Here is a 9150-nt window from a genome sequence, read left to right on the forward strand (position 1 = left end):
TTACATCAAACGTTCTGAATCTCCAAATCTGTTCTTACTCAGGTGTGTTGAATGTTGAATAGCTACTAAGGATGGGCTGCCCCCTCTGAACAATATACTTATATTGTAGAATTGGACATTATAAGTCCAATTCTGCCTTTTTATTTTTTAGTAACAGCGCAAGCATGTCATGATCTTTCACTCTTTATTAAAAAGACAAGATCAACATGAACAGGACATGAGTTCATCTTAATAAACCTGTCATCTGTAGACACTACCTATTGATCAGATAAATCATTTCTATCATCTCTATCCATCTCTGACAAAGAATGCTAGTAAAATTTAAACATCAGATATTGAAACTAAAATAATCACTCTAACCTTTCCATTAATTTAGTAAACTGATATATAGAGAGAACAGAGACGAACCATCACAGGTGCACAGTGACTACTCCAGTCAGTTTAGAGAGAGTCCAGTTAAAAAATATTCCTCTTGTATAAGGAATTGAAGTAGCCTGCATGAAGATTGATTGAGTGATTAATTGAGTGATTGGTTAGATGGATGGATGGCCAATTAAAAAAGGGAAACTATTGATAGATTCACTATGTACATTGTTTCATTCATTGTATAAGTAAATTATCAAATCTGCAGTGTTATAAAAACAGTGGTGTTATGAGTTCCGTAACAAGATGTCTTACTGTGACTCATGGAAGCTGTAATCTCTGTTCTAGAAACTACCAGTGTCTTCTGTGGCCCATGAGCAGCTGTCCCCCACCCTCATCCACCCCTGACTGGCTCCACGCACACTTACCCCCTCCACATTAGACATTTGCTAGTAAGTTCTCAGCTGCCTGTGCCCTAAATAGACCTTATCAGGAGTAGACCATCTCTGAGGGGGACTGTACAACTGAAATGTACTGATTCAAAAAGTTTGTGTATGTTTTGAGGCTTTGAGTACCTCAGGTAGTTGGAGAAGACATTTACCAAAGCTTAGGTAATTGGTAAATGAAATAACTTTTAATTCAAACTTGTTCTCAAGAGGTTTTAAACTTTGGTGATCAAATCCATCTCATGTCATGGATGGGCCACCATAGACTGGTCCCACCCCTATCGGTGCGCTATAAATATAAACAGAGGTATTGGTGAGAGAGACCTCAAATAGCAATAGTTAGTATCAACTACCAGTGACTGGAGCTCCAGATTATCTCTGCCAGAGAAAAAGATTTACACACAACCAAAAAAGAGGAATAAAGAAGACATACAACCTTAAGGTAGAGTTCAGCTTTACTAAAGTTATTTTGTATCTTTGAGTGACTGACAGACATGCAGGAGGTAGACCACTTAGGGTGAGTGGAGCATTTAGACCTGTTGTCTGTCATTCAGAAAACAGGAATTTGTTGCAAAGATAAGGACCTAGGGTGTTAAACCATGTCTAAATAAGGTTGGGGGGAGGGGGGGATGGTGGGGACGCCATTTAAAGTCAGACACAACACGTGCATGTCCATTTGCTTGAGAGGAGATCAACACCAATGGTAAGAACTAACCAGTGTTTTCCTTTTTATGAAAGTTTGTTCTGTTAGTGCATGTGTTTTACATGACAAGTTCACTTAACTGTTTTAAATTATAGGGGGCTGCACTTTAATAGCTCTTATTTCTAAAATACTTCACGAATGTGAATTAAAACCCTAAGAATGCACATGAAGCTTTTATTAAAACATTCAGGTCAAACTGAATCAGTCACATTCTTCATTTTCTCATGTCAGTTATAGGAATGCGTATACATAATATTGCAACAGAGTATTTGGTTTGTAGATTTACCATCTCATAATTCCAATCCTATGTTTTGACCAGATGGGAGACCTAAGCCAATTAAAAGAAGAGGGAAACAAACACTTTCAGGCAGGAGAAATTGACCAGGCCATAGAGTGCTACACGAAGGCCATCAAAGTGGGCCAAGACAAAAAACAATTGGCCGTCATTTACAGAAACAGATCAGCATGCTACTTAAAAAAGGTAAGATCTCAGAAAAATATTACCAGAAAAAGAACAAATGTCCACACATTTATTTAGCAGTTGTTAATTTCCTTTTCAGGAAAATTATGTCAATGCAGCATCCGATGCATCCAAAGGTAAAGTGATCAAGTGACAGTTGCAAGCCGTATTGTGCTGTGATACAGGACAGGGAGTTCATCCTTTTTTTTCTTTCCCATATAGCAATTGATGTCGATGCTGCAGACATTAAAGCTTTATTTCGGCGTTGTCAAGCCTTGGAGAAATTGGGAAAACTGGACATGGCCTTTAAAGATGTGCAGAGATGTGCCACCATCGAACCGAAGAACAAAATCTTCCTGGAGACTCTCCGTCGGCTAGGAGGAGAAATCCAGGCCAAGGTTACCTTTAGGCAGCATGTTTGTAACACTAGTCTGTCGCGGCCTCAAAATATCTCAGCAAAATCTAGCATTAAATCTAAAAGTTATAGTTATAGAAGGTTAAAAATGTACAACTTTGTTCATTGATGGAATGGGGGATTATTGAAAACATGCTTTTGCCTTCACAGCTCAAGACAACATTTTCCACAGATTCAAGAGTGCAAAACATGTTTGACATCCTCCTGGATGAAGAAATGGAAAAAGACAAAAAGGAAAAGGTGAGTACTTTTTACCGAGTAAGAGAAAACCAGCTCTGTTTTGGTGACTATAAAAAACACTTGTTTGTTGATGTACAATAGGCTGCCAACAACTTGATTGTGTTGTCAAGAGAAGATGCTGGAGCAGAGAGAATCTTCCAGAACAATGGAGTGCATCTGCTGCTCAACATGATTGAGACGGGCAAAACTGAGATGGTCCTGGCGGCGGTTCGTACACTGTCAGGAATGTGCACTGGACACAAAGCAAGAGTGAGTACAGATTCCCATCATTCAACCATCTTCAATTTACAAACTTCTTCCCATATTAATGCTGTACCATGAACAGGCCATGGCTATTGTCAACATGTTGGGTGTGGATAAGATGTGCAGCATCATGGCAGTTGACAATGAGGAGATTGCACTTGCAACCTGTAACCTCTTCCAATGCATTAATGACTCACTTACTGGTGGAGACAAAAGAGACTATGGGAAGGAGGCCTCCTTGGTGTTGGGTGAGAGAACATAATCATCTTTGAAGTTAATAGCAATAAAAAAAAAAACTTTATCTCTTCATCGGGAAATATGTTCTTCTTGCTCTATAAGCTAAGGAAAATTTAAATAAATAAATAAATAATGAACCCTCCTGTCTGCAGATGCTGGAAAAGATCTAAAAGCCATCCTTCTCTCCCTGCTGGAGATGGTTGCCAATAAGAAAGTATCAGGCTATGGGAGAGATCAGGCATTAAACCTCCTGTCCAAGAATGTGCCTCGCAAAAGCAAGAAAGAAAAAGACCACTCAAGAACACTTTTTACCATTGACCACGGTGAGCAAGGGAGCTGCTTTAGAGCCTTCATCTACAATGTAATCCTATACATACTATGATATATCTCATATATATAGAGATGTGTTCAATTTCTAGGTCTTAAAAAGATCCTTAAAATCTGCGGACAAGTCCCTGAACTTCCTGACCAGCTGCCCATGACTGAAAACACACAGCTAATTGCCAGCATACTCCTCAACAAGCTTTATGATGACCTCCAATGTGATCCAGAGAGAGATAACTTCAGGGACATTTGTGATCAATATATCAAGTATGTCTACATTAAAATGGTCACAAGTGTTGCCCTGAAAACTTCCCTATTGAATACCTAGCCACTAGTCCTTTATAACTACCATTTTTCCCCCTTTGATTTGCTATTGGCTTTCCATAGATCCAAAATTGACCCCAACAATATGGACAAGACGCTTCATGCTATCAACACCATCTCAGGGCTTCTGCAGGGTCCCTTTGATGTTGGGAACGCTTTAATTGGACACCAAGGCATCATGGAGATGATGGTTGCACTGTGCAGCTCTGAACGAGAGGTGGACCAGATGGTTACAGTGGAAGCGCTGATCCATTCCTCTACCAAGATGAGCCGCGCCAGCTTCATCATTACCAACGGTGTGTCGCTGCTTAAAGACATCTACAAGAAGACCAAGAATGAGAGGATCAAAATCAGAGCCCTGGTGGTGAGTGTGTCAAGACGAAAGGACTCTGAACAGCTGAATCAACGAAGCAGCTGGGTTGTCAAATGTGAAAAAATGGAATTTCAAACTTGTAGTGCTGCTTATGAACAGTATGCTTGTTCACGCTCTAGGGTCTCTGTAAACTGGGTTCAGCAGGAGGTGATGATTACAGTTTGAGGCAGTTTGCCGAAGGTTCAACTGAGAAGCTTGCCAAACAGTGCAGAAAGTAAGTGTCATACGAGGACAGATTTAATGAATGACATTAAATCGTGCAAAAGTTTTTTTTTTTTTTTTAGATACATACAAAATGTGTAACTTTGTGTAAAAACTTAAATGCTGTTCAATAAATATTTTTTCTGCTTTTAGGTGGCTGTGTAATCCCCAGATTGATACCAAAACCAGGAAGTGGGCTATTGAGGGTCTTGCCTATTTGACAAATGATGCAGATGTGAAAGATGACTTTGTTGAGGATGAAATGGCTTTGAAAGCCATGTTTGAACTAGCCAAGGTAAGCAAAAATATTCATCAGGGATATGAGCTGAATACGGTAAACATTAAGGTGGCACAAGCGTGACTTTTTGTACCATTATAATAGTTCTACAACATACCATCTCTAAGACAAGAGGCAGTTTTGACACCTTGTCATTTTAACATTGAAAAATGTGATGGCACTTAATTGGTATACATTTACTTAGTCAGTTTAGCAATCAGTTTTATTTTGGAGGGGCTGCTGTAGGAGGAAACTCCAGAAAGGCCAAACTCCAGCTGTTGAAAGGTAGCATCACAATCCTCCATGTCATCACTTATAAATATCTGGGTAAACATCTGTTTTTATTTAATTTAGAAAAGGTTTAATTCATTATTTAGCATTTTCTTTCTGTTTCTTGGACATGGGTGCAATAGGACTTGTAAAATCCTTTTTCAAACTGAAATCAAATTGTTATTGCAAACACATTCATTCGTCTTATAATGGACAGTTTTATTAAAATTTGATTCTATTTATGCTCTTTGTGATTTCAGTCAAATGATAAGACCATCCTCTATGCAGTTGCTTGTATTCTGGTTAACTGCACTAATTGTTATGACAAAAAGGAAATGATCCCTGAGCTGGTTGAGCTGGCTAAATTCTCCAAACAACATGTACCGGAGCAACACCCAAAGGTAAACATGGCAGAGGGATGTCACGAGAATCAGATCTTAGCTGGACAATAAGCCCTGAAATATTTCACACATGGATGAAAAACAAACAGTGTTTTCTCTTCTCAGGATAAGAAAGACTTTATAGAAAGGAGAGTGAAAAGGCTGCTGAAAGCTGGAATCACATCAGCGCTCGCTGTCATGGTCAAAGCCGATAACTCTATCCTGACTGATCAGACCAAGGAGATGTTGGCAAGGTGGGCAGCACACGAAAGTGAAAGGATGAGAGAGAAAAAGCTGCATATGAAACAGCTGAACAGTTCAGCGTAACTTTAAAGAAAAACAACAATCTTGAAGTGGTATTTGAAATTTTGAGTAACAAACCCACCCAGCATTTTTAGATCTATTATACATCTAATATACGTCTAAATGTTCCTTAGACGTCTAGTCTAAAATTGGTCCACCAGGGGTATAGAAATGAAAGTTTTTTAGATGTCTAAATGTAGACTAGACTAGACTAATAAATAGTTATTGAATAATGGATTAAAGTGCAATGTCTAAATTCCTTCTGAAAAAGACGGAATCTCGACGGTTGAAATTAGGTCTAAAAAATAACTAGACGTCTAATATCTGTCTATTGCTCAGTGGGAACAGTCATTACTTGTTTTATTGATGTAATTTTTTTGTCCTCTCTCCATTAGTTTCTCTTTAGCACTTATTTCTCAGTTTAATCTCATTTTTGTCTTATTAGGCACCGATAATTATCATATCTGATCTCTGAACCGTTTTTTTTTTTTTTTTTTTAATAATAATTTTACCTTTAGAGTATTTCTGGCATTGGCAGATGACCCAAAAGATCGTGGCACAATTGTTGCTCAGGGTGGGGGCAAGGTAAGAGCTTTACAATGACAGTACAAATACATGGTTGAATTCATTGTTTTCTTTTAAACATTCAGTATTTAATGATGACATGACTTCTGACACTACTCACAGGCTCTAATACCCCTCGCTCTGGAGGGAACAGATGCTGGAAAAACAAAAGCGAGCCACGCCCTCGCCAAGATAGCGGCAATTTCCAACCCAGAAATTGCTTTCCCTGGTGAGAGGGTAAGACTCTACAAAAACAATCCATCGTGTCATAGCTTAGACTTTACCTTCTAATAATACAATTGTGTTGTTGTGATTAGGCCAAGACATAGCATCCTCCCAACTTCTTTCTGTGTTGTCCCGCAGGTTTATGAAGTGGTGCGTCCTCTGGTTAAACTTCTTTCCACAGACAGAGATGGGATCCAGAACTTTGAAGCTCTCAAAAGCCTCACTAATTTTGCTGGTTTCAGTGAAAAGCTAAGGTAGGCCTTTTAAAAAAATTTAAAAAAATCTTATCAATACTGCCACTTGATAAGAGGATACCAAGCTTGAGCTCCCACAAGCTTGAAAATAAAAGGCTATTTTTTAGCCTCTACTATTTCTGAGTTTGCATGTTCTCTCCAAGAGCTGATTGGTTTTCTTGGTTGTCTCTAAAACAGAGGTGTTAAACTCATTTTCACTCACAGGCCAAATAGGGAGTGGTTTGATCTCAAGTGGGACACAGATTTTAGGGAAAAGAGCAATATCCACATTTTCATTCAATAGTTTGCAATCCCACGTATAACTGATATATTGTGTGTAAGGCACTTACAATATCCAATCAGCAAAATGAAATACATCAATGCTTAATTTCCTCCTAAATATTCCATAATTTTGCTACCAATTTTTGCCTAGGTTACAGGAATTATGTTCTAGTGTTTGTCAGAAATTGCAGGATTTTAAAAGATTGGAGCGTGTTTATGACAATAGTGTTTAAATGACTACAGTCATGTGATTAAGGCACAGGTAAATAACTGAATTATTCGTTTTGTTTTTTTTTTTTTCTGGGGCATTTTACCTTCCTCCTGCGGGCTGATTTGGATACTCTAAAGGGCCGGATTGGGCCCCCAGACCTTTTGTTTGACACTTGCGCTACACTCTGTAAAATATGTATCTAAGGTTAACTCAAAATCAAATGGAATATATATGAATTGTCCTGATACCCTGAAATTATTTCACAGGTTATAGCAATATAATATCTTCACATCTCACCAGATTTTTCAAATTTGCATCTTCTTTCAGAGTGAAGATAGTGAAAGAGCAAGCTTTGCCAGATATTGAAAATTACATGTTTGAGGAACACGACGAGATCAGACAAGCTGCCACTGAATGCATGTGCAACCTGGTGTCGTCTAAAGAGGTAATGGCTTTTGTTTTGACCGAGAGGGGTAAATGAATACATGCAGCGGCTGAACACTGAACATATGAGTGTGTTTTAGGTGCAAGAACGTTACTTGCAAGATGGTAATGATAAACTGAAGCTGCTGGTGCTGCTTTGTGGTGAAGACGACCACAAACTCCAGATCGCTGCAGCCGGAGCTCTAGCCATGCTCACTGCTGCGCAGAAGAAACTGTGCACCAAAATGACCAAAGTGGTATGTACGGTAGTTTTTAAGCTCATGTTATTCAATTGAAATGATGCATAATTTTTTTCATTTGCCATTTTCAAGCCAAAGGATGTAACACTGAGACTTCTGCTTGTTTTCAGCTTTTATAGACATTGTTTATTTTCTTTATGTTTCCCCACTCAGTCTATTATACAATTCAATAACCTCTGATATAATTAAGACATAATGTGATATAAACATGTGCAATGCTCAGCTTAAACTACTTTCAAACCCAAAAATCTGTAATAATGAAGATGTAGGTAGGTAGGCAACTTTTATCACAGCGGGGTCGAAAAAAAATTGTTGGTTTTGTCGGAGGGTCACATGATCAACATTCCTGTCAGCATTCAGAATAATGAGCGATCTGAGCATTAGTACAGGAAAGAACAACGTTTTTATAGTAATTTTGTGTGTTTTTCCTGTCATTCTGTGTATGTTTATTGTTGTCTTGCTTGTGAAGCATGTTGTGCATTTCTGTAGTCCTATTGTGTATTTTTCCTGCAAAATATGTGTTTTTTGGAGTCACATTTTGTATTCGTGTTGCCATTTTTGTGTATTTCTGTTGTTGACGTGCTTGTTTTGGGTTTGCGGAGTCATTTTTTGTGTTTTTCTTGTCTTTTTGTATACTTTCGTTGACATTTTCTATATTTTGTGTAGTTTTCTGAGTAATTTTGTGTATTGTTGTTGTTTTGTTCATTTTTGTAGTAGTTTTGTGTGTTTTTATCTTGTCTTTTACTGTATTTTCTTGCAATGTTGTAATTCTTTGTATTTTGAAATGTATTCTTAATCTTGTTTTGTGTATTTTTCTGTCATTTTGTACATTTACTTTGGGGGCCACATAAAATTAGACCGAGGGCCGCATGTGGCCCCCGGGCCACCGGTTGCCTATGTCTGCATTAAATAATAGCAATGGTTGTTTGTTAAAAATCAGTAAGTTTAAAAAACAAAAAACAAAAGCAAAAAAAAAAGCTAAATATTGACTCTCTCCCAACAGACAACGCAGTGGATGGAGATTCTGCAGAGGTTATGTCTCCATGAAAACCCAAAAGTCCAGCACCGTGGTCTTGTGATTGTCTTGAACATGCTCAACTGTGACGACGACGAGCTGCCGAAGAAGCTGATTGAGAGCGAGATCCTAGAAATTCTCACTGTGATTGGCAAAGCCCAGGACAATCCCAAAAGACAGGAGCCCATTGATGCCGCACGTGCGTGCTTGGTCAAAGCAATGGAAATGGGTCTCATCAAACCCTTCAACAGCCCTTCATAACAGGCCTCCATGTGACACACAGATATGAACATTTCTCATTTCTATCTCTTTAGATATCCAACTAAAAATAACAAAACACTAATCCATATTGTTTTACAGAGAATACATGGCTTATAT

At 38.3% G+C, this 9150-nt stretch overlaps 1 protein-coding gene across 1 annotated transcript; it reads left to right on the forward strand.

The window, feature by feature from the left end:
• The first annotated feature begins 1122 nt into the window (after nt 1-1122).
• On the forward strand, nt 1123-9150 carry unc45b (unc-45 myosin chaperone B). The gene is made up of 20 exons (XM_028457202.1): nt 1123-1251; nt 1832-1993; nt 2073-2109; nt 2195-2370; nt 2538-2627; nt 2709-2876; nt 2953-3118; nt 3260-3430; nt 3527-3698; nt 3819-4119; nt 4248-4342; nt 4483-4624; nt 5137-5277; nt 5383-5510; nt 6078-6144; nt 6247-6360; nt 6487-6602; nt 7402-7519; nt 7599-7754; nt 8761-9150. The coding sequence occupies exons 2-20, from the start codon at nt 1832-1834 to the stop codon at nt 9031-9033; spliced, it is 2793 nt and encodes a 930-aa protein (XP_028313003.1). The 5' UTR covers nt 1123-1251; the 3' UTR covers nt 9034-9150.

The sequence above is a fragment of the Gouania willdenowi genome, chromosome 9, assembly GCF_900634775.1.
Source record: "Gouania willdenowi chromosome 9, fGouWil2.1, whole genome shotgun sequence".
Lineage (NCBI taxonomy): Eukaryota > Metazoa > Chordata > Actinopteri > Blenniiformes > Gobiesocidae > Gouania > Gouania willdenowi.

What these genes read in the sequence shown, in the direction of transcription:
- unc45b (XM_028457202.1), top strand. Translation starts at nt 1,832, where the DNA reads ATGGGAGACCTAAGCCAATTAAAAGAAGAGGGAAACAAACACTTTCAG. An exon ending in ACTTTTTACCATTGACCACG is followed by an intron (nt 3,431 to 3,526) that starts GTGAGCAAGGGA and finishes TTCAATTTCTAG; the next exon opens with GTCTTAAAAAGATCCTTAAA. An exon ending in GCACCAAAATGACCAAAGTG is followed by an intron (nt 7,755 to 8,760) that starts GTATGTACGGTA and finishes CTCTCCCAACAG; the next exon opens with ACAACGCAGTGGATGGAGAT.